General features: G+C 40.8%; 2 protein-coding genes across 4 annotated transcripts; one reads left to right on the top strand and one right to left on the bottom strand.

The window, feature by feature from the left end:
- Nucleotides 1-746: 746 nt before the first annotated feature.
- Nucleotides 747-3,579, bottom strand: LOC111951550 (vesicle transport protein GOT1B). Its single transcript, XM_023969723.2, has 5 exons — nt 3,431-3,579; nt 2,915-3,006; nt 2,432-2,610; nt 2,119-2,200; nt 747-1,257 (listed from the first exon to the last, which is right to left on the bottom strand). The coding sequence occupies exons 1-5, from the start codon at nt 3,453-3,455 to the stop codon at nt 1,219-1,221; spliced, it is 417 nt and encodes a 138-aa protein (XP_023825491.1). The 5' UTR covers nt 3,456-3,579; the 3' UTR covers nt 747-1,218.
- Nucleotides 3,580-4,331: 752 nt separating this feature from the next.
- LOC111951399 (ATP-dependent DNA helicase Q1) lies at nt 4,332-24,934 on the top strand. Of its 3 annotated transcripts, XM_070434740.1 has the most exons (16): nt 4,332-4,421; nt 7,813-7,879; nt 8,502-8,699; nt 17,062-17,241; nt 18,073-18,179; nt 18,289-18,487; nt 18,781-18,947; nt 19,126-19,207; nt 19,321-19,587; nt 19,837-19,975; nt 20,081-20,172; nt 20,347-20,563; nt 20,879-21,008; nt 22,321-22,332; nt 23,255-23,275; nt 23,857-24,934. In XM_070434740.1, exons 2-16 carry the CDS (start codon nt 7,864-7,866, stop codon nt 24,469-24,471), a joined length of 2,442 nt encoding a protein of 813 aa, XP_070290841.1. In that variant the 5' UTR covers nt 4,332-4,421; nt 7,813-7,863; the 3' UTR covers nt 24,472-24,934. The 3 variants fall into 3 exon arrangements, with proteins under 3 accessions (XP_070290841.1, XP_023825231.1, XP_070290840.1); XM_023969463.2 differs by lacking the exons at nt 22,321-22,332; nt 23,255-23,275 and adding an exon at nt 22,047-22,166 and having other exon boundaries at nt 23,785-24,295; XM_070434739.1 differs by lacking the exons at nt 4,332-4,421; nt 22,321-22,332; nt 23,255-23,275 and adding exons at nt 5,702-5,726; nt 22,047-22,166 and having other exon boundaries at nt 23,785-24,295.
- The last annotated feature ends 230 nt before the right edge of the window (nt 24,935-25,164 follow it).

The raw sequence follows: 25,164 nt of genomic DNA, 5'->3' as shown, positions 1-25,164 counted from the left end.
TTGGCAAAGGAGAAATACTCACTAACAGGAATGTAAAGAAATGTGTGGACAAAATTTGAGAGAAATACAATTTGTGTGTGTATAGGAACATTTCTGGGATCTTTTATTTCAGCTCATGAAACCAATACTTTACATGTTGCATTCATATTTTTGTTTAGTATATTTGCAATTTCTCACAATCAAAACAATGAATGACAGACAACGGCACAAGGCACATTTCTTAAAAGTGTAATTACAAAAGTGTCAGACAAAACATTGTAAAACCATTGTCATATCCCATTAGCCATTCCATTCAGTACCCTCCATTACTATAGTTAACATTGATAAAATTCCAACTCTAATGTTGCTCTTGAAATTAAAAAAAAAATATATATCTACAGAGCTTCCTCAACCAGTCATACACAGAAACGACAGAAAAATAAGGGGAAAATATGCAACTGCCAGATCTGGTAATCATAACAGGCGTGAGAGAAAAGGAAAGTAAAGCTATTTTCTTCCACATGACTCAAGTTTCAGTCCAGTATGAGAAAGCACAGGCACCATAAGTAGGACCAGGAGTCTTTCCAATACCTGACCAGGAAACCACCTTTAAATATGGCTTTGAGTTTTCCCTGGTCTGGTCATATGGTCAGGAAATCCTAACATTGTCTAAGACCTGTTTGTGCCATCTCACTAACCCCTAGTTCATATTTGGCAAGACAGCACAGCACTAGGAAAACCCCCTGGCCCATCTACAATGTAACAATAGGACCAGCTCTCCTCCACCACACCTCTTCTGAGGTTGTCCAGAGGCGATGACACGGTGAGTTTGTCTGTACATTCAATAGCAGAGTAAGAGCGCCAAAATGGACATTGGTTCTCTTCAGTCCGGTAGAGGGACTCTCCTCCTCGTGGGGAGTACTCCAGTAGAGGAGAGCAGCATTCAACAACATGTAAAACATTCTGGGGTAGCCATCGTAACCAACTCCAGATTCATTAGTAACAGTTGCCCGTAGCAACCAGGACTGGTACGGACCTTAAAATGGCAGAATCAAGATACAAAAAAGCTGACTGTTTTCCCTTTAAATGGGAAGAGGTCTTAATATACAAAGTCTCATGAAAATTACCTAGATAACTATTGGAGGTAAGCAATTGACCAATGGGAGTTAAGTGGCTTTATGAGAACTACTGTATCATAAATATAATAGATTGTTTTTCTCCATAAACAAAAAGTCACTGTTATACCATGGTGTTGCTCTCTCCCACTTTGTCCACGAACTGAAAGAGAGAGAGAAAATAAACAAATTTAAGGCACGAACTGAAAGAGAGAGAGAAAATAAACAAATTTAAGGCAACAGTCTACCGTCCCCTTTGCAAAGTAAAGCAAAAATAGATGACATATACAAGCTTGACTAAAACGTTTAGTGCATAGTTGTACATGGGAAATTAAATGTTTGCTTGACGTGACGATTGAGTAGACTATTCAAAATGGCGTGTAGGATAAATGCTGTTGCTGGTGTCCTAGTATAAATTATTTCCAATACCAATGGTTCCCTACTCTGGTCAGGCATAAGGCAACATTACAGTATAACATACATTATAAACAGATGTGAATCATGCTCACATGCAAGGGAAAATCTGCAGTGACTGACCAAGACTGCGGATTGTCCTCAGAGTTAAATTATGAAGGCTTTAAAAGAGACAGAGACACATTCTCCTCAAAACAAGTGACTTCACGAACATACACCGCATAACACACACACACACACACACACACACACACACACACACACACACACACACACACACACACACACACACACACACACACTTATATGATAGAAGATTGAGTGACACAGTATGAGACACTACAGCCTTCCAGAACCAATGTCAGAGACCAATTGGACCCTGTGTTGTCTTTAGTGTAACCACCTCAGCCCACCCAGCACCCACTGCATTGTAGCTCCTGTTCCCATACCCTTCCTCACACAGTGGTGTAGTGGAGGGTAAACGCAAGTGTAAACAGTTCACTCACCGGGAAAAATGCATTGAAACTATTGGAGCGTTTCTTTTTTCACCGTGACCAGCAATCAGAATTTACCCAGCTATTTTTTTTTACCACTACATCTCTGAACTCACCCCACTGATGAATGGGAGGTTTAGCAGGGAGCCCAGGAAGGGTATCCTTCTGATGAAGCCTACTGCCGCTGGGAAGAAACCCCTGGAGAAGATAAAGAGAGAGAGTTAGTTGACAACAGCAAGCACATGATGACGGACTACGGATCTTTACATGCAGCAAGCCCTTGCATAAAATGAGGGCTGCACTCAACAGGGGGTGGAGGCGAGACAGTTGACAGGACAAACAAAGATTTCCTTGGCTTGTTTTCCTCAAGACTGCATCTTATTCGAAAGATAAGCTTAGCAAAAAGCCTGGGGCCTGTACTTTACCCACCTGAATAAAAGGAAAAATCCATAGACCTCCAGGACCACTCCCACAATGGGCCAGCCAATAAGAACGATCAACACTCCACCCAGGAAGAAGCTAGTTGCCTTCATCTTGTGTTTCTGGAAGAAGAACCGGAACGTCCTCTCCAGACCGATCACAAACGACAGGCCAGCCACAAAGAGGATCTATAGCGAGATAGAAGGGACAGGGAACAGACAATGTCAATGTTTGTTGACAATGCCAGAGTACTTCACAGTTAAACCCTACAACTCCCCACTACTCTATAAGGTGGTGATTGTGCTCAGTTGAGAGAGTCAGAAAGGCAAGGAGGGCTCTGCAGCTGTGTTTTTCTCAGTGTCACTCAGAGATAACGGAATTGCATTTCAGACCAATGTTCCAATAAATATAGCAACACGTACGCCTCGTGTATGTAGCTGCAGAAAGTAGACAAATATATGAACTGTGGATGGTGATGATGAAATCACTCACATTTCCTATGGCAAGGAGGGCTTTGTCAAAAAACAGAATCATTCCAAAGAGGAGGAAAAACACGCCGAAGCCTGTTAGTCCCATTCCGATCTCTGCAAGAAAGAAGAATCACATTATTTAAAGTATCCAAGCACACTAACGTTAATACTTTTGAATCACAGGAGACTGCTGAGGGGAGGACAACTCATAATAATGGCCGGAACGGAGCGAATGGAATGGCATCCAACCATTCCACTGCCTATCCTCCCGTACATTCAATTGAAATCCTCCCTCCCTAACTAGCCATCTGGTTCAGAATGAATATGTCATTAATTAGCTAGCTAACGTTAGCTGTCAATGGTCACTCTATCTAGCAAACAAATACGATTCAGCAGGCTACCTATTTCTAGCTGTTTTCCTCACATAAGAGAATAGCGCATTTGTAATGTAGCTGAGAGGATAGCTTGCTAATGTTAGTTAGAGAGCTGGAACAAGTTGGCAAGCAACAACCGTATGATAAAATAGAAATCGCCTTACTCTGTGAGTCCGTTAGAGAGATCATTTTGACAATGAATCAACAGCTTGTAAAATATAAAAGTTGACACTGTTAATTGTATTTTACTAAAATACAAGTTCAAGTGCTGCCACTGTAGCACTAGCCACGTCTTCCGGAAACACGCCTTCTTGGTTTCATCAAAAATATAATTCTTCCGGACAAAATCCGGGTTGCATTCAACATTCTAAAGGGTTGTATAAAAACGTTGAGGAAAAAAAATAAGGAGAGCACTTATCTGCTGAATATAACTCGGTAGTTGCTGGAAAATAAACAATGCAATAAACAATGCCACTTAATATAATGTATATGTATATACTGTACTCTATATCATCTACTGCATCTTGCCATCTTTATGTAATACATGTATCACTAGCCACTTTAAACTATGTCACTTTTATGTTTACATACCCTACATTACTCATCTCATATGTATATACTGTACTCGATACCATCTACTGCATCTTGCCTATTCTGTACCATCACTTATTCATATATCTTTATGTACATATTCTTTATCCCTTTACACTTGTGTGTATAAGGTAGTAGTTGTGGAACTGTTAGGTTAGATTACTCGTTGGTTATTGCTGCATTGTCAGAACTAGAAGCACAAGCATTTCGCTACACTCGCATTAACATCTGCTAACCATGTGTATGTGACAAATAAAATTTGATTTGATTTGATTTGAAAATATATTCCCTGCCTACATACACGTCAATTTTCCGGATGGAAAATGTTTTCAGGTTGTATTGTATTGTAAAAATAAAGGTAAAATAAAAATACAACATTTATTCAGCATTGATTGCAGTTGGTTTGTTGAATGTACCCCATACCGCCGAGAAAGTGAAACAACAGCAATCTGATTGGTCTGCCCAACAAAATCACCCGCGCGAGCTGTCTAGCAACCGTCAAGAAAAAAGGGAGCGCAAATATTCAGTGCAAACTCGAGAAGTGAGGCGAGTAAATTTTTGATGGTGAGTTTTGCTTTGTTCTTTCAACATCCTCTTTCCCTCATTTTCCATAATTTCGTTCCACATGTTAGTATCATTAATGGCTAGCCAAATATGTAGCTGTCAAAAAGTTGAAGTATAATTTGCTAGCAAGTCAGCTACAGGTTGGCTAACATTAACATTAGGCTGTTTGGTGGAGCAGGTTGCTTATTCCCGATCGAGGCTGGATAACGTACTGCTAGGGTGGTTGATCATTGGCAATCTATTTATCTAACTATCATTGGCTAGCAATCTAATGTGGTGAAGAAAAAGTTAAGAAAAATGGTAAAGCCACATGGAGGAAGGGTGGGGGCTTTCCCGGTTCACACATGTCCGTTACTTTACACAATAAATGTTTACATTCCGGCCATGCTTGCCAAAAGCTCAAGGAAACAGCTTGTTCGTGTATTGATTAGATTCAAAGTGTATTTTATGCATTCAGTTTATAATATATGGCCAATATACCACGGCTAAGGGCTGTGTCCTAGCACTCCGCGTTGCGTCGTGGATAAGAACAGCCCTTAGGTGGTATATTGGCCACATACCACTCCCTCGGGATTTATTTCTTAATTAACCAAGGATATATTATAAACTGAATGCATAAAATACACTTTGAATCTATCCATACACGAACAAGCTGTTTCCTTGAGCTTTTGGCAAGCAGGCCGGAATGTAAACATTTATTGTGTAAAGTAACGGACATGTGTGAACCGGGAAAGCCCACACCCTTTCTCCATGTGGCTTTACCATTTTTCTTAACTTTTTCTTCACCACATTAGATTGCTAGCCAATGATAGTTAGATAAATAGATTGCATATTCAACAATGCACATTATACCATGGCATTGTTGAATACTTGTTTCTGATTGGCTTGAAGGGCATTCTAGAGCGTGCATTATTTCCCTAAAAATGGACAGTATAATTGCACTGTAGAATTCATTGCCAATAGTTCATTCTTTACATGTTTAATGTTTGAGCTGCTTTTGAAAGCAATAGTCGAATTGAAAACATTATTGGCATTGTTGAATATGATTTTCATAATGGCAAGCTAGGAATGATGGTTTGGTTAGCTAAACTAGCAGTTCTACTCTGCTAGCATGTCGTGAAACACACCTTCCATCTCATCCATCTCATTATTTTCCATAGAACGCATAGCTCCTCGTTGATTATCCCTTACATATCCAATGTTGAGGGAGAAAGATTGTGTAAGCAATGTTTTACATGTTATTTACAGAGCCTTCAGAAAGTATGCACACCCCTTGACTTTTTCCACATTTTATTGTCTTACAAGGTGAGATTAAAATTGATTTTAATTGTAATTTTTTTTGTCAACGTGGAAGAAAAATTCTAACATTTGTAATAAATAAATAAATAAATAAAGTATTCAACCCACTGAGTCAATACATATTAGACTCACCTTTGGCAGCGATTACAGATACATCTTTCTGGGTAAGTCTCTAGAGCGTTGTACACCTGTATTGTACAATATTTCCACATTATTATTTTTAAAATATCTTCAAGTTCTGTCAAGTTGATTGTTGGACATTGGTAGACAGCCAATTTCAATTCTTGCCATAGATTTTCAAGCCAATTTGTAAAAACTGACTAGGCCACTCAGGAACATTCAATGTCGTCTTAGTAAGCGACTCCAGTGTAGATTTGTCCTTGTGTTTGAGGTCATTGTTTTGCTGAAAGGTGAATTTGTTTCCCAGTGTCAGTTAGAAAGCAGGATTTTGCCTGTGCTTAGCTCTATTCCGTTAAATTTTTTATCTTAAACTCCCTAGTCCTTGCTGACGACAAGCATACCCATAACATTCAGCCACCACCATGCTTGAAAATATGGAGAGTGCTACTCAGTGATGTGTTGTGTTGAATTTGCCACAAACATAACACTTTGTATTCAGGACATAAAGTTCATTTCTTTGCCACATTTTATGCATAAGGCATTATTGTGCCTTATTGCAAACAGGATGCATGTTTTGGAATATATTTATTTATTTTCAGTGTTGTTGATCCATCCTCAGTTTTCTCCTATCAAAACCATTAAACTTTATTTTATATCTCAATTTCTTTTCTTCTCAAACTTCTGGGCGATTCTCGTAAAAAATGTAAAATGTTTTCTCGAAATAAGCATTGTTGTACTATTAAAGGTCAAATACACTGCATTTCAAACAGTCAGCAATAATCTAATGAATTCAGGGCTTGTGAAATTATATCTAGACTAAATATAAGCCTTCCACAACCATAAAACCCACAAATAATTTCATTATTTTATAAAAATATTTTAATAACCTGCGTTATTTTTTTTTTTTATAATCACTGATCTGGCTTTCAAGTATGTCTATGAAAATGCCCTTTTTTGTTACAAATTTAACTAGTATCATGCACAATGCACATTCACTGATAATGACTAACTTCTTGTAGTAGGCATTAGGCACTAGACAATTAACACAGGTCTCATCAACAATATCTCAAGCCCACGTGCTAGTGATTAGCCAGCTAATCTTTAGACAACTTTGATCTAGTTGCTAGCTAACAAAGTTGAACAGTTGAATTGTTATGAACACACCCTTCTGTCTGTCTCCAACTGTTTGAAAAGCATGTCCACTTTGTTCAGATGTTGAAATCAAGTGGCCTACTTTATTTCTCAGAATGAGAATGAGTTGCCAAGTACTTATTTAATTGTGTTTTATTCTTATTGCACATTTATAAATCACACACTAGACAGCTAGTATAATAACAGCCCTTTGGCAAAAATGCTGCTAGCGGTAAGTGGTACCCCTATGCCGCATGGACAAACTTGAGCATTCATTTTCCAGAAGCCATGTTCATTGACACTCTCGTTTTAGTAGTCTGCTCTGCGCGCAGTTTGAGTAGTTGAGACAACTTTTCTAACGATAAACTTTTTAACTTATCTATTACAGTAAAATAATGTCTCAATGTGTTTTGGTGTCCATATGACCGATTCTGCTGGACCAAACCTCAAATGCAAATAGTGAGTTGAAACCCCCTGTCAGAGAGGAAGATGTGATCTCTCAACTTTGTTGGCTTGAGAGGAAGGGGGAGGGGCTTGGTATGTGTGTAAATCATAGCGGAAGAGATGAAGCGAGAGGTTTCACTTTTGATTAAGTCTGTCCATAAATAAGGCCAATGTGCTTCTATGGGCTTATTTTGGATCTAAACTTGTCGCCTGCCTTCCCACCTTTGGGACAACGACTCCTATTGTTAGGGCATAGGCCAGTGACACACAATCTCAGTTTAATCAATTTTAAATTTTGGCTGCCTGTAACCCAACAAGGGGTAGGAATTATTTCTGAAGGCACTATATCTTGCAGGCTACATTGCATAACACTGCCATTTCCCCCCTCATTCAACAGAGTGATTAAAGTCTGCAAGGTGGTTGATTGTGTTGTAGATTTGCCTTGGAAATGGACAGTACCAAAGGTAAGTGAATGTGATCTCACATTTCTATTCCCCTTTCTTAAAAGTATGGTACCAAACCCATAGAGAAACATTGACTGTGAAATAGACTGATGTGTGTCTGACATCATTAGCGCCCTACCTGTGAAACACAGGTCGTTAGTGACTTGGAAGTGTCAGACCTGACAGTCTCCTCGTATAGGATCACATGCGATTGGTCCCAGAGGAAAGCTAACCAGGGCAGATTGTGCCAAACTTTGAAATGGATATCATATAATAATTTATATTAGGCCCTGGCCAACATGTGTTTATCTACAAGGATTTAGCACAGCATTTAAAAGAGAAGAACTTTGGAGTGAGCTTGCTGTTTTCAATTTCTGATTCATGGTACCACTATTGTCTTTGTGCATATGTGTTCAATGCATATTCTAGATTATTTCTATGTAGGGCCTAGATACCGTAGAGAGCTTTGATTACAGGAAAAAGTCATTAAAAGATAAAATAGTTATTAACCTAATGTTCTCCTCCCTACCAGAGGGGCATGTGTGTTACATGAATGCTCCATCGTAAGTAGTAGATACCATAGAGCACGTTGAATACAGCAAATAATGATGGTTTTATTTTTTGTTAATATTCTCCTCCCCAGACGTGCAGGCAGAGCTGGACTCTGTGGAGGCCAAGCTGGAGGTGGTGGAGCTGCAGATAGCTGAGCTGCTGAAGAAGCAGGCTAGCCTGACCTCCAAGAAGAAACAGCTGCTCGGCAGGCTGGAAGAGCCATGTGACTCCACCCAGCCCTCTGGACCTGCAATGACCAAGCAGGAGCTGTTGCGCTATGAGAAGGATGGTACGGTAGAGGCTACAATGTATAGGATGTGGCACATATGTACAATATACACGGAGTGTACAGAACATTAAGAACACCTTCCTAATATTGAGTTGCACTTCCCTTTGCCCTCAGAACAGCCTCAAATCGTCAGGGCATGGACTCTGCAAGGTGTCGAAAGCGTTCAACAGGGATGCTGGCCCATGTTGACTCCAATGCTTCCCACAGTTGTCAAGTTTTCATGATGTGCTTTGGGTGGTGGACCATTCTTGATACACACAGGAAACTGTTGAGTGTGAAAAACCCAGCAGCGTTGCAGTTCTTGACACACTCAAAACCGGTGCGCCTGGCATCTACTATCATACTCCAATCAGAGGCACTTAAATAGTTTGTCTTGCCCATTCAACCTCTGAATGGCGCACATACACAATCGATGTCTCAATTGTCTCAAGGCTTAAAAATCCTTCTTTAACCTGTCTCCTCCCCTTCATGTACTCTAATTTGAAGTTGATTAAATAATTGACCTCAATAAGGGATGATGGCTTTCACCTGTATTCACCTGGTCAGTCTATGTTAAGGATGCAAATTTCGGTCAATTTTGCTGCCGATTAACTGACCCTTATTAACCGGTCAACCAACGGCAAAAAAAAATGAGGTGACCAACAGAAAATACTATCAGAGATCTGATTATAATATAATACAATATAGGCAGGCGACAAGCATAGGTCCAAAATAAGCCCATAGAAAAGCATTGGACATATTTTGGCGAGAGTGAAACCTCTCGCTTCGCCTCTTCCTCTTAGGTTGGAGTCATTAAAACTCGTTTTTCAACCACTCCACAAATTTTGTTTACAGACAGATTATTTCACTTATAATTCACTGTATCACAATTCCAATGGGTCAGAAGTTTACATACACTAAGTTGACTGTGCCTTTAAACAGCTTGGAAAATTCCAGAAAATGATGTCATGGCTTTAGAAGCTTCTGATAGGCTAATTGACATCATTTGAGTCAATTGGAGATGTACCTGTGGATGTATTTCAAGGCCTACCTTCAAACTCAGTGCCTCTTTGCTTGACATCATGGGGAAATCAAAAGAAATCAGCCAAGACCTCAGAAAAATAATTGTAGACCTCCACAAGTCTGGTTCATCCTTGGGAGCAATTTCCAAATGCCTGAAGATACCACGTTCATCTGTACAAACAATAGTGCGCAAGTATAAACAGCATGGGACCATGCAGCCGTCATACCACTCAGGAAGGAGATGCCTTCTGTCTCTTAGAGATTAACATACTTTGGTGCGAAAAGTGCAAATCAATCCCACAACAACAGCAAAGGACCTTGTGAAGATGCTGGAGGAAACAATTACAAAAGTATCTATATCCACAGTAAAACGAGTCCTATATCAACATAACCTGAAAGGCCGCTCAGCAAGGAAGAAGCCACTGCTCCAAAACCGCCATAAAAAAGCCCGACTACGGTTTGCAACTGCACATGTGGACAAAGATCGTACTTTTTGGAGAAATGTCCTCTGGTCTGATGAAACAAAAATAGAAGTGTTTGGTCATAATGACCATCGTTATGTTTGGAGGAAAAAGGGGGAGGCTTGCAAGCCAAAGAACACCATCCCAACCATGAAGCACGGGGGTGGCAGCATCATGTTGTGGGGGTGCTTTGCTGCAGGAGGGACTGGTGCTCTTCACAAAATAGATGTCATCATGAGGAATGACAATTATGTGGATATATTGAAGCAACATCTCAAGACATCAGCCAGGAAGTTAAAGCTTGGTCGCAAATGGGTCTTCCAAATGGACATTGACCCCAAGCATACTTCCAAAGTTGTGGCAAAATGGCTTAAGGACAACAAAGTCAAGGTATTGGAGTGGCCATCATAAAGCCCTGACCTCAACCCTCTAGACAATGTGTATGCATAACTGAACAAGCATGTGCGAGCAAGGAGGCCTACAAACCCGACTCAGTTACACCAGCTCTGTCAGGAGGAATGGGCCAAAATTCACCCAACTTATTGTGGGAAGCTTGTGGAAGGCTACCCAAAGCGTTTGACCCAAGTGAAACAATTTAAAGGCAATGCTACCAAATACGAACTGAGTGTATGTAAACTTCTGACCCACTGGGAATGTGATGAAAGAAATAAAAGCTGAAATAAATCACTCTCTACTATTATTCTCACATTTCACATTCTTCAAATAAAGTGGTGAACCTAACTGACCTAGGACAGGGAATTTTTACTAGGATTAAATGTCAGGAATTGTGAAAAATTGAGTTTAAATGTATTTGGCTAAGGTGCATGTAAACTTCCGACTTCAACTGTACAAGGACCCAACATTGTTCATTACGAGTTAATGGAAACATGCAACAATGGCAGGCTATCGTCTTACAGTCAAAAGGCTATAACCTATTATTGAACATGCGACTCCTGTCATGAAACAGCTAATAAAGCATTTTGCCCAAATGCATTTAGCGGAAAACAAAGTTCTAAAGTGCGCACCTAATGCGAGCAGTGCCATATGTGACCTTTTCCTTTAGAAAGCGTCTAATAGCAACTACTATGATGGATTGCTAATATGTCTAGGATTGTGCCTTTGGCTTCTGGACAACGAAATAAAGTTCATATGAAAACCAATAGAACAGGAGAGAAATCCTGGTTAATGGCATGAGGAAGTCATTATAAAATAATTGCCTCCACGTTTCTATGGATGGATATTTTTGCAAGGCTACTTTGAAGTAGGGTAAGACACGCCTCATTATTTCAAGTAATTTAAAACGTTCAGGTTTCAAACAATTATACTGCCTCAAGCAAACATTAAAGTGGTGGGTGACGCGCTGATAGTCAACGGTTTGCAGGTTATATATATAGCCTATGCATCCAAATGGCGAATGGGAGGTGCGCTTTACGAGGTGAGATAGAGAAATAAAAATAGCTCCTTTTTTAATCGTGGTCACCAAAATGTACACCCAATTTGTTGCGCAATGACTGGGTTTACAAAAGCAGGTTTCACTCCAGTAACCTACAGGCTTTTTGAGGAGCTATTCTCGCGTTGTCTGACAGGTGGTAGGCTAATCCGCTCTTCAAATTGGCTCTGTAGGCTGTGCGCGCGGGATAAATAAATGCATGACGACTAACAAAAATACACACGCGCCAATTTAATTCCACAAAATAAATTATGCTAATTAACCTATAGACGGAGAAGCATGATGGTCAAATGTATTTTCAGCTAACCGATTAACAGTTAACCTTAACAACCCTAGTCTATGTCATGGAAAGAGCAGGTGTTCCTAATGTTTTGTATAGTGTGTGTTCGTGTGTGTGTGTACAGTAGCAGTGAAAAGTTGACACACCTACTCATTCCAGGGTTTTTCTTTATTTTTACTATTTTCTACATTGTAGAATAATAGTGAAGACATCAAAACTATGAAATAACATATATGGAATCATGTAGTAACCAGAAAAAGTGTTAAACAAATCAAATATTTTATATTTGAGATTCTTCAAAGTAGCCAGCCTTTGCCTTGATGACAGATTTGCACACGCTTGGCATTCTCTCAAATAGCTTCATGAGGTAGTCACCTGGAATGCATTTCAATTAACAGGTGTGCCTTGTGGAATTTCCTTTCTTCTTAATGTGTTTGAGCCAATCAGTTGTGTTGTGACAAGGTAGGGGTGGTGAACAGAAGATATTTGGTAAAAGACCAAGTTCATATTATGGCAAGAACAGCTCAAATAAGCAAAGAGAAACAACAGTCCATCATTACTTTAAGATATGAAGGTCAGTCAATAAGGAACATTAAGAACTTTTAAAGTTTCTTCAAGTGCAGTCGCAAAGAACATCAAGCGCTATGATAAAACTGGCTGAGGACTGCCACAGGAAAAGAAGACCCAGAGTTACCTCTGCTGCAGAGGATAAATTCATTAGAGTTAACTGTACCTCAGATTGCAGCCCAAATAAATGCTTGACAGAGTTCAAATAACAGACACATCATCTGTTCAGAGGAGACTGCATGAATCAGGCCTTCATGGTCAAATTGCTGCAAAGAAACCACAATTAAAGGACACCATTAATAAGAAGAATTGCTTGGACCAAGAAACACGAGCAACGGACATTAGATCGGTGGAAATCTGTCCTTTGGTCTGATGAGTCCAAATTCTAGGTTTTTGGTTTCAACCGCCGTATCTTTGTGAGACGCAGAGTAGGTGAACGGATGATCTCTGCATGTGTGGTTCCCACTGTGAAGCCTGGAGGAGGAGGTGTGATGGGGCTTTACTGGTGACACTGTGATTTATTTAGAATTCAAGGCACACTTAACCAGCATGGTTACCACAGAATTCTGTAGCGATACGCCATCCCATCTGGTTTGCGCTTAGTGGGACTGTCATTTGTTTTTCAACAGGAAAATGACCCAAAACACACCTCCAGGCTGTGTAAGGGCTATTTGACCAAGAAAGAGAGTGGGGATGGAGTGCTGCATCAGATGACCTGGCCTCCACAATTACCCGACTTCAACCCAATTTAGATGGTTTGGGATGAGTTTGAATGCAGAGTGAAGGAAAAGCAGCCAACAAGTGCTCAGCATATGTGGGAACTCTTTCAAGACTGTTGGAAAAGCGGTCCAGGTGAAGCTGTTTGCGAGAATGCCAATAGTGTGCAAAGCTGTCATCAAGGCAAAGGGTGGCTACTTTGAAGAATTTCAAATATAAAATATATTTTGATTTGTTTAACACTTTTTTTTGTTTTCTACAGTCGTGGCCAAAAGTTTTGAGGATGACAAATATTAATTTCCACAAAGTTTACTGCTTCAGTGTCTTTAGATATTTTTGTCCTATGTTACACTGAAGTATAATTACAAGCATTTCATAAGTGTCAAAGGCTTTTATTGACAATTACATGAAGTTGATGCAAAGAGTCAATATTTGCAGTGTTGACCCTTCTTTTTCAAGACCTCTGCAATCCGCCCTGGCATGTTGTCAATTAACTTCTGAGCCACATCCTGACTGATGGGAGCCCATTGTTGCATAATCAATGCTTGGAGTTTGTCAGAATTTGTGGGTTTTTGTTTGTCTACCCGCCTCTTGAGGATTGACCACAAGTTCTCAATGGGATTACGGTCTGGGGAGTTTCCTGGCCATGGACCCAAAATATCAATGTTTTGTTCCCCGAGCCACTTAGTTATCACTTTTGCCTTATGGCAAGGTGCTCCATCATGCTGGAAAAGGCATTGTTCGTCACCAAACTGTTCCTGGATGGTTGGGAGAAGTTGCTCTCGGAGGATGTGTTGGTACCATTCTTTATTCATGGCTGTGTTCTTAGGCAAAATTGTGAGTGAGCCCACTCCCTTGGCTGAGAAGCAACCCCACACATGAATGGTCTCAGGATGCGTTACTGTTGGCATGACACAGGACTGATGGTAGTGCTCACCTTGTCTTCTCCGGACAAGCTTTTTTCCGGATGCCCCAAACAATCGGGAAGGGGATTCATCAGAGAAAATGACTTTACCCCAGACCTCAGCAGTCCAATCCCTGTACCTTTTGCAGAATATCAGTCTGTCCCTGATGTTTTTCCTGGAGAGAAGTGGCTATTTTGCTGCCCTTCTTGACACCAGGCCATCCTCCAAAAGTCTTCGCCTCACTGTGCGTACAGATGCACTCACACCTGCCTGCTGCCATTCCTGAGCAAGCTCTGTACTGGTGGTGCCCTGAATCAACTTTAGGAGACTGTCCTGGCGCTTGCTGGACTTTTTTGGGCGCCCTGAAGCCTTCTTCACAAGAATTGAACCGCTCTCCTTGAAGTTCTTGATTATCCGATAAATGGTTGATTTAGGTGCAATCTTACTGGCAGAAATATCCTTGCCTGTGAAGCCCTTTTTGTGCAAAGCAATGATGACGGCACGTGTTTCCTTGCAGGTAACCATGGCTGACAGAGGAAGAACAATTATTCCAAGCACCACCCTCCTTTTGAAGCTTCCAGTCTGTTATTCGAACTCAATCAGCATGACAGAGTGATCTCCAGCCTTGTCCTCGTGAACACTCACACCTGTGTTAACCTCTCTGGGATATTCGGGACGCTAGCTTCCCACCTCAGCAACAGCCAGTGAAATTGCAGGGCGCCAAATTCAAAACAACAGAAATCCCATAATTAAAATTCTTCAAACATACAACTATTTTACACCATTTTAAAGATAAACTTGTTGTAAATCCAGCCACAATGTCCGATTTCAAAAAGGCATTACGACGAAAGCACACCAAACGATTATGTTAGGTCAGTACCTAGTCACAGAAAAACACAGCCATTTTTCCAGCCAAAGAGAGGAGTCACAAAAAGCAGAAATAGAGATAAAATTAATCACTAACCTTTGATGATCTTCATCAGATGACACTCATAGGACTTCATGTTACACAATACATGAATGTTTTGTTCGATAAAGTTCATATTTATATCCCAAAATCTCAGTTTACACGTTATGTTCAGTAGTTCCAAAACATCCGGTGATTTTGCAGAGAGCCACATCAATTTACAGAAATACTCATAATAAACATTGCTAAAAGATACAAGTGTTATGCATGGTATTTTAGATCCACTTCTCCTTAATGCAACCGCTGTCTCAGATTTCAAAAAAGCTTTACCGAAAAAGCACACCATGCAATAATCTGAGTACAGCGCTCAGACAACAAAACAAGCCATACAGATATCCGCCATGTTGTGGAGTCAACAGAAGTCAGAAATAGCATTATAAATATTCACTTACCTTTGATGATCTTCATCAGAATGCACTCCCAGGAATCCCAGTTCCACAATAAATGTTTGATTTGTTCGATAAAGTCCAAATACCTCCTTTTTGTTTGCGTGTTTAGTACACAATCCAAACTCACGGGCAAGTCCAGGTGAAAGATCAGACGAAAAGTCATATTACAGTTCGTAGAAACATGTCAAATGAAGTATAGAATCAATCTTTAGGATGTTTTTAACATAAATCTTCAATATTGTTTAAATCGGAGAATTCCTTTGTCTGTAGAAATGCGATGGAGCGCAGCTAACTCTCACGTGAGCGTGCGTGATCAGCTCATGCCAGACCCCTGACTCAAATCTTATTCCCTCATCCTTCACAGTAGAAGCATCAAACAAGGTTCTAAAGACTGTTGACATCTAGTGGAAGCCGTAGGAAGTGCAATATGACCCCATAGACACTGTATATTCGATAGGCAATGACTACAAAAAACTACAAACCTCAGATTTCCCACTTCCTGGTTGGATTTTTTCTCAGGTTTTTGCCTGCCATACGAGTTCTGTTATACTCACAGACATCATTCAAACAGTTTTAGAAACGTCAGTGTTTTCAAATCTACTAATTATATGCATATTCTAGCTTTTAGGACTGAGTAGCAGGCAGTTTACTCTGGGCACCTTTTTATCCAAGCTACTCAATACCTGTCTCTTATACACATCTAGATGTGTATAAGAGACAGGGGCACCTTTTTATCCAAGCTACTCAATACTGCCCCCCAGTCCCAAAGAAGTTAACGAGAGAATCACTGACATGTCAGCTGGTCCTTTTGTGGCAGGGCTGAAATGCAGTGGATTTTTTTGGGGGTGGGATTCAGTTCATTTGCATGGCAAAGAGGGACTTTGCAATTAATTGCAATTCATCTGATCACTCTTCATAACATTCTGGAGTATATGCAAATTGCCATCATATAACTTTTAAAATTAATATTTGTGTCATTCTCAAAACTTTTGGCCACGGCTGTACATGACTCCATATGTGTTATTTCATAGTTTTTATGTATTCACTATCATTCTACAATGTTTGTTAAATGAATTGAGAAGCACAACCACACTGCTGTGTGTGTAATATGTTCCAGACCTGGGTTCAAATATCTCAATTACTTTCACATACATTTCTAAGGAAGTACTCAGATTTGTATTTATTTGAAAAGACAAGTAGTTGAATATTGGTATGTATTTGCCAATGCTCATACACTGACTCAAATACACTCCCATACATTTAACCCAGGTATTTTGAAAAAAGTATTTGAAAATACTTTCAAATAGTAGGCTAATTATAGGAAATTAAAATACATCCAATAGAAGTAGTTGATTCGGGCCACATTATTTGAAAATACTCAAATACATATTTTAAATAACTAATAATCTAATACACATGTATTTTAACTCTGCCTATCTTTTTGGATGTAACCATATCAGATATATCTTTCCAGGAGCTGAATTGCGCAGTTCAATTTAAAGCAAAAATAAATATGTAGATTGTGTCTAAAGTGCTATTTTATTAGGTGGTCTACAATCTTGAAGGCTGAATATATTGCTGTACTGTATTTTGACATGCTTGAATATTTTCTTTCCAAACCTAGATTTCTCGTGGTCAACAAAGCTGAAGCAGAATCTGAAGGATGTGTTCCAGCTCTCTAAGTTCCGTCCTCTCCAGCTGAAGGCCATCAACCTTAGTATGTCTGGTAAAGACCTCTTCCTAGTGATGCCGACTGGACGAGGGAAAAGCCTCTGCTATCAGCTACCTGCAGTCTGCTCTGAGGGTAAGGGGAGAACGCGCACACACACATACACAAAATGCATGCAAACATACATGCATTACACACACACACACCAGGTGCATATACTGAAAACACTAATGTTGCAGTTCATTGAATAATTGTGTGTGCTGTGCAAACACGTACTGCAGACATGGCTCTAAATTAACATGTTTCATTGGTAGCTCTGGTGCTCCCAATTTAAGAAAGTTAGGAGCACCACATGAAATTTAGGAGCACCAGAAAATAAGATTTAAAAAAAATTAATTGTGATACAGCCTATATTGGACCTATATGAACTTGACTTACTTTTGAACCACATGTTATGCCTTAGAAACTAATATGTAACACTGTAAAGACATGAGTTTATAAAGGTTAAAATGTTAATACGAATACCTGTCATTGAAATTTCAAAGTAATTTGTGGAATATTAGGTTTCTACATTGTGTAAAAGCACTATTTTCCTATTGAGATGCATTACGTTTAAAATTATATACTATCTTTAAGAACGTCAGGTTTGTGATGACATGCAGGAGCTCGGTCATTCATTCATTCATTGCTCTCCTGAAAAAGCTGTCAATTTTTCTTTCTGTGCCCCCAAATGTTTGGATATACTGGTAAAGTTACCAGGATGTTAGCTAGCTAGCCAATTAGTTAACATGACTGAACAAAGTTTAAAAAGGCGCACTGTGCTACAAAAATAAAACCTGGTCGCACAGCAAAATATTTGGTCACGTGCGAATAAATTAGTCGCACTTTAGAGCCCGGACTGCAGATGGTTGCAGCCATTACTCAATGCAGTGTTTTTTTTTTTTACGTGTGTTTGTGTGCTGCCAGGTTTCACTCTGGTAGTAACTCCTCTAGTTTCTCTGATGGAGGATCAGCTCATGTACTTAAAGTCCATCGACGTTGAAGCCGTCTCTCTCAACGCATCCAGCAGTAAGGTAATGACCAACACAAACACTTTCTACATAGTGTTGATACTTTGCTGGTATTGATTATGATTCTAGCTGTAGGATTCGTGTTTGATTTGACTTCTGCTCTGCACCTCAGGAACATGCTAAAATGGTCCTAGCTGAGATGACGGACACCAAAGCGCCTTTCAAGCTGCTGTATGTGACTCCGGAGAAGATCGCGAAGAGCAAGCTGCTGATGTCGAGGCTGGAGAAGGCCTACAATGCAGGCAGGCTTAGCCGTATTGCTGTGGACGAGGTGCACTGCTGCAGCCAGTGGGGACATGACTTCAGACCTGGTGAGAGACCATGCAACTGTACTGTATATGGACTACTTACTTTTTATTAGTCTCCTTACTTTGTTTTGGAAGGTAAAGGGCTAGTCAAACAAATCACTCAAAGTAGAATTCTAATAACTCTGCTTTACGTTACAATAGCCAAACAAGATATCACCATATAATTAAACAGAACACTTCAATGTATCTCTATGAATACCACTTAGAATGCAGGCCCAATAGATTGCTTCATTCTAAGGTGTATGCTGTGAGCTTTGTGTCGGGCTGATAGCCAACTACCCTTCCTCTTCCGCCAGACTACAAGCTCCTGGGGATCCTGAAGAGGCAATTCCCAAAGGTTCCGTTGCTAGGGCTGACGGCCACGGCAACCAGCAGTGTTCTAAAGGACTGTCAGAAGATCCTGTGTGTCCCTGAGCCAATCACACTCACCGCCTCCTTCAACCGCACCAACCTCTACTACGAGGTGGGCGTCATGGCAACTATACACACTTGGCCGCCACCTGCTTGGCAAACACCTGTTGATGTTCTTTTGACCTTTAAAAATACACACACTTGTGTTACTAAAGGGGATGCTTGTTAGATTCCCGCTGTATCTCTGCACAGAAGTATTTGAGGATCTGTACTGTTTTTGTGTTTCTCAGGTACGCCTTAAAGATTCGAACAGTGATGATTCAATCAGTGACATCTCCACACTGATCAAGGAGCGATATAAGGACCAGTCAGGTACTTTGAAAGGAAAAACAAAGGATAGGTCAAAATTCAGTTTGTCCCATTTTCGAAACCATCAGCAGCTTGTTATCCAGACTTTTGAGGTATTATGCTTCTGCTTTTGGCAGGGATAGTGTACGTGTTTTCCCAGAAGGATGCAGAGACGGTGTCAGCAGACCTACAGAAGAAAGGCCTCAACGCATCTCCATACCACGCTAACATGAATCCAGAGGACAAGTCACAGGTTCATCGCAAATGGGCCACCAACAAGATCCAGGTGGTGGTAGCTACTGTGGCGTTCGGGATGGGGATCGACAAGGCTGACGTCAGATTTGTCATCCATCACACCATCAGCAAGTCCATAGAGAACTACTATCAGGAGAGCGGACGAGCAGGTAGACAACTCTTTTCTCCCCACTCAAAAATGTGATAATTTAGGAACAACACCTGATACCTTGACCTCAGAAAATGACGAATACTATTCTACATTTCAAATATTTTTTTCCCCCCTCTGATTTTCCAATTGCGCTTCTACTTCAACCGCAGCCATGGGAGTAGCCAGTTTGTTTTTAAACTCTTTTCCTCTTAAAACTCTTCACTTATTTTCCCTTATCTTTACCATGGTTCTCTCTCCGTTCCTCCAGGCAGAGACGATAAGCCGGCTGACTGCATTGTGTACTTTGGCTTCAACGACATCTTCAGGATCAGCACCATGGTTGTCATGGAGAACGTAGGACAACAGAAGCTGCTGACCATGGTCGACTACTGTCAGAATGTAGACAGGTACTGAGCTGGACCAATAACAACGCTCTCATTGACAATTTCAGTTGTTTAGATATCTGTGTGAGGATCAAGAGTACAGTACGTGAGTATCTCTATTGTTTTAAGGTGTCGGCGCTCAGTGATCGCTGTTCACTTTGATGAGGTTTGGAAAGATGAAGGATGCAACGAGATGTGTGACGTCTGTCGCCATGGCAATGGTATGTATACAATATAGTGAACATACCACTTTTCAAATCCAACGTACATGGCGTGCTAGGGCCGTAGGAGTAGATTTGGAATTGGGCATATGAGTTACACTCCCATCGAATGGAAAGATCTGCCATCATTTATGTTGAGTCTTCATTACCTAAGATGCCTATGTTTCTATCCAGACTACATCACGGTGGACATCACGCAGCATGCTAAAGATCTGGTCCAGATTGTGGAGCTGGCGGGCTCTCTGGATGAGAAACTGACCCCCCTGAAGGTGACCGAGACGTGGATGGGGAAGGGTCCGGCCAAACGCAGGAAGATGATCCAGACCACCACCCTGTCTCGCCTGGAGGTGGAGGCCATCATCACAAGCCTACTGCTGCAGGGCTACCTTAGGTACTGACTGACTTAACTTGAAACCCTTTACCAGTTCAATATGCTTACTGCTGCAGGGATACCTCAGGTAGGCCTACGACCTTCAGCACACAATAGGAAAAACTTTTGCGACAAAAATTGTTTTGACTTCAGGCTGTACCTCTCTAAGGAACACATCCTTACATCAGGTACTGACTAAGGACAAATAGGGTTGTCGAAAGAGTGGCGTCTGGAGAGAATTGTGAGGTCACAATGGACTTGTACTACTGCACAGCTGGTTGCTTTTAGAATGTTGATCTTTGTTTGATCCCCTTTTTTCCCCCCTCTTCTCCACAGTGAAGACTTCAGTTTCACTCCGTACACCACCTACTTCTACCTGAAGCTGGGTCGTAAGGCACCACTGCTGAAGAACCAGAGTCACTCCATCACCATGAAGATGAGGAGGACAGGCCTGGACGCCAACACGGTCAGTACTACACAGCAAACGGTACAGGAATCATTCAGACAGGAAGCCTTTGGGTGCATCTCAAGAGACTGAAGTGGCCTCCATCTGCACGGAATCGATATGATAAATGACTACCCGGTAATAGCTTTTTTTGGTTGTCATTTTTTTCTAGTCCGTGCAGACTAAGGATAGGAAGCCACTTTTGTCTGAAAATACATACATCATGTCTCATCTTTTCTGCTTATCACATTTTTTCTATTTCTCCTTCTGCACTTCTGACTGAAATATTTCAGTGTAACGTGTAATTATTTCCCTGTACTTTACTCAACTTGTTTTCTCACCGTCTCAATCCTCATCTTCTTGTATGTCTTAGCCCCATCTTCTCTCTGCCCTTTCAATCTGTTTAGTCTTCTCTGTATACCTCCTATTGTTTACTTGTTTACTTACCTGCAGGTAAGTGAACTACGTTGCCAGTTTCTTTTCCTTTCAGGCCAGCGGATGAAGGATCTAGATTTTTTCCCAGCATTTTGATTGATTGAATAATACAATCATCAACAAAATCAGAGCGTTTTCCCTTTTATCAATGTTAATTATTATTTTAAAGATTGAGTAGAATCATTCTTACCACTGTCACCCTTGATTGTCATTAGCACACTTACTGTAAACAAAACAGATATCCTTAATCACTGTATATGTAAATCACTGTAGTTCTAATGCTATAGGTTTTCTAAACAATGTAGTGTTGCGGAGTACCAGACAGGCACCAATATCAGGGCTCCAAGTGTAGTACTACACCTGAGGTTTTGGGTGTTGCTGAGATCTAGGCCTACTTATCTAATCCATGTTGATATTTGCTAAAGGTGACCAAGGTGCCGGTAATGGCTGATCACAATCAATCCTAACACCTTGATATGGGAATGATTCATGTTTCTGGTTCTCCCATGTCAATTCTTAAACCCTTCTCTTACGTTATTACCCACACCTAGCTTAGGTGAATGAGTGAGTGAATGTGTGTATGTGAGAGACAGATAGGTTAAAGCTGTTGTTGATGACCTACAGGTAAAAGTGTCCCAGGTAAAGACCAAAGGAAAGAGATCTGGTGTCAATGCTGCAAACTCCCCTGTCACCAAGAAAGTCAAGAAAGACCTCTAGTGCCCCCCTGAAGAGACCAAAGAAAAAGTACAGTTCCCTGATTCTCTATTCAACCCACTGCATCTATGGCATGACACTGTCTGGGCAACCATGTGTATGTCAATCAGGTTAAAGACAAATCTGTAACGTTGGGCCTTGAATGATATCCTTACAGAATGCATAATTATTCATAAAATAATAGAATATGCATGATGTCATACAGTACTGTTCAAAAGTTTGGACCTACCTACTTATTCCAGGGTTTTTCTTTTTTTACATTGTAGAATAATAGTGAAGACATCAAAACTATGAAATGCATATGGAATCATGTATTAACCAAAAACGTGCTAAACAAATATGAGATTCTTTAAAGTAGCCACCCTTTGCCTTGATGACAGCTTTGTACACTCTTGGCATTCTCTCAACCAGCTTCATGAGGTAGTCACCTGGAATGCATTTCAATTAACAGGTGTGCCTGTGGAATTTCTTTCCTTAATAACGGTCAGTCAATCTGGAAAATGTCAAGAACATTGAAAGTTTTTTCAAGTGCAGTCGCAAAAAACATCAAGCGCTATTATGAAACTGGCTCTCATGAGGACTGCCACAAGGAAGACCCAGAGTTAGCTCTGCTGCAGAGGATAAGTTCAGTAGAGCTAACTGCACCTCAGATTGGAGCCCAAATAAATGATTCAGAGTTCAAGTAACAGACACATCTCCATATCAACTTTTCAGAGGAGATTGCATGAATCAGGCCTTTGCTGCAAAGAAACCACTACTAAAGGACACCAATAAGAAGAAGACTTGCTTGGGCCAAGAAAAATGAGCAATGGACATTAGACCGGTGGAAATCGGTCCTTTTGGTCTGATGAATCCACGTTTTAGATCTTTGGTTCCATCCGCCACGTCTTTGTGAGACGCAGAGTGGGTGAACGGATGATCTCTGCATGTGTGTTTCCCACGTGAAGCATGGAGGAGGTGTGATGGTGCTTTGCTGGTGACACCGTCAGTGACTTATTTAGAATTCAAGGCACACTTAACCAGCATGGCTACCACAGCATTCTGCAGCAATATGCCATCCCATCTGGGTTGCGCTTATTTGTTTTTCAACAGGACAGTGACACAAAACACAGTCCAAGACTGTTGAAAAAGCATTCCTCATGAAGCTGGCTGAGAAAATGCCAAGAGTGTGCAAAGCTGTCATCAAGGCAAAGGGTGGCTACTTTGAAAAATCTCAAATATAAAATATAATTTGATTTGTTTAACACTTTTTTGGTTACTACATGATTCCATATGTGATATTTCATAGTTTGACTTCACTATTAATGTAGAAAATGGTCAAAATAAAGAAAAACCCTTGAATGAGTAGGTGTGTCCAAACCTTTGACTGGTACTGTATTTCTGTAAACACTCATAACCATTGTTACAGCTTTCATGGTTTGTGTCCTAACTCAGTCCTGTGTGTATGTCCTGTCAATGTCTACACACATGGCTGTAGATTCATTATGGAGCATGCTTTCACTAACTCGCGCTATGCCACACTAACATTGGGTTTCACTAACATGGTTCTGTATAACAACATGCCAAATCCCAAATCAACCATCTTCGATTTAGGATTGGTTCTTCAGTAAAGTCAGGGGTCACTGACACTTCCTGTTGTCTCCCATAGGAGGACCAATTAGCTGCTGGAGTTAAAGAGGTGGTGGTGACCTCCCAGTCTCCTCCTCCTGTTGCCCCCAACGACAGCAGCACTCCCCCTCCCAGACACAACAAACTGATCAAGATGGATAAAGAGCAGCAGAATCTGGCCAGGAAACAAGACAAGGACCCTGACCAGACAGAATGTCAAACAGGGTACGACCAGAATGACCCTGCTGCTGCCCAGCCCACTGCCATTGAAGTAGACGTAGAGATCAATATTATAGAGAAAGTTAATGACAGCGAATCCCCACTACCACCATTAAAACTAAATCCAAAACCTAAATCAACAACCCCTCAAAAGAAGCGAAGGAAACCCTGTACTGCTGCGGTCCCAGCGCCTTCAGAAGGTGCAGTTACAGACTCTGACCACCGGAGGCCAGCATTGGTCAACTCTCCCTCCCAGGTCTCCATCATCTCTGAGGCTGCAGTGGAGGAGCTCTGTGACCTGAGGAACTACTACAGCAAACAGCTGAGGCGGATAAACTACATTTCCCATGAGTACTTGCAGAATCAGGGGTGCTCAGACCCAGGGGTGCTGGCCTGTATCAGAGAGCCACTAAAGAGCCTGCGCCTCCCCCGTGGCTCAACCATCGCCCGGACAGCACGCAACCTGTGGACCAGAGTCAGCTCCAGAAGGAAACTCATCCAAAGATGAACCTTGACCCTACATGGGACAGTTAACATTCAGATGTGGACAATACTGTATCTCTCTCTTTCACGTCTCACATTGCCAGACCTAGAGCCCTGGGGCAGACGAGTACTTTTTTCTGTACCACTTGATGTTCTATTTTTCTGGATTGGCTTTGACAGAGAATATCCCCATCCAAGTTAGTTTGTAATATTTTACGGTTGGATCAATACCACTGTTAGCCTAAGATGAAGAGCTGTTTTTGTTGACATTTCAATATTTTACTTTGGATAAACTAACTCACATGAACTGAAAGGTTTGTTGAACTGAAGAATGTTTTCACAATGTATTATGTCACTTTTTTAAATATTCGAGCATACCCTTATCTAACAGCCACAATGTGCACGCTAGTGAATTTGATTCACTCTAATACGTTTTATAATACTGCACTGCAGCTTTGGAATAAGAAGGTCCATTCACATTTGAGGAACACAGTATATATCTTTAGCTATCATTAATAAAAATCAGATTTTAAAATGTAAATGTTTCATGTGACCATTTCAATTTTAATCTTTTGGTTGTAAAGTTTGATGGTTTTGATATCCATTCATCATGATCCATTACACCTCATTGCACAACAAGCTGGTTAATACTAATATAGAAATATACTTTTCTTCAAACATGTATACAACTTTGTGTAAAAGAAACGGTCTACAAATG

Source organism: Salvelinus sp. IW2-2015, linkage group LG24, assembly GCF_002910315.2.
Source record: "Salvelinus sp. IW2-2015 linkage group LG24, ASM291031v2, whole genome shotgun sequence".
Classification (NCBI taxonomy): Eukaryota; Metazoa; Chordata; class Actinopteri; order Salmoniformes; family Salmonidae; genus Salvelinus; species Salvelinus sp. IW2-2015.
Note: the sequence above shows the minus strand (reverse complement) of the source record. Positions and strands in the feature narration are given on the sequence as shown.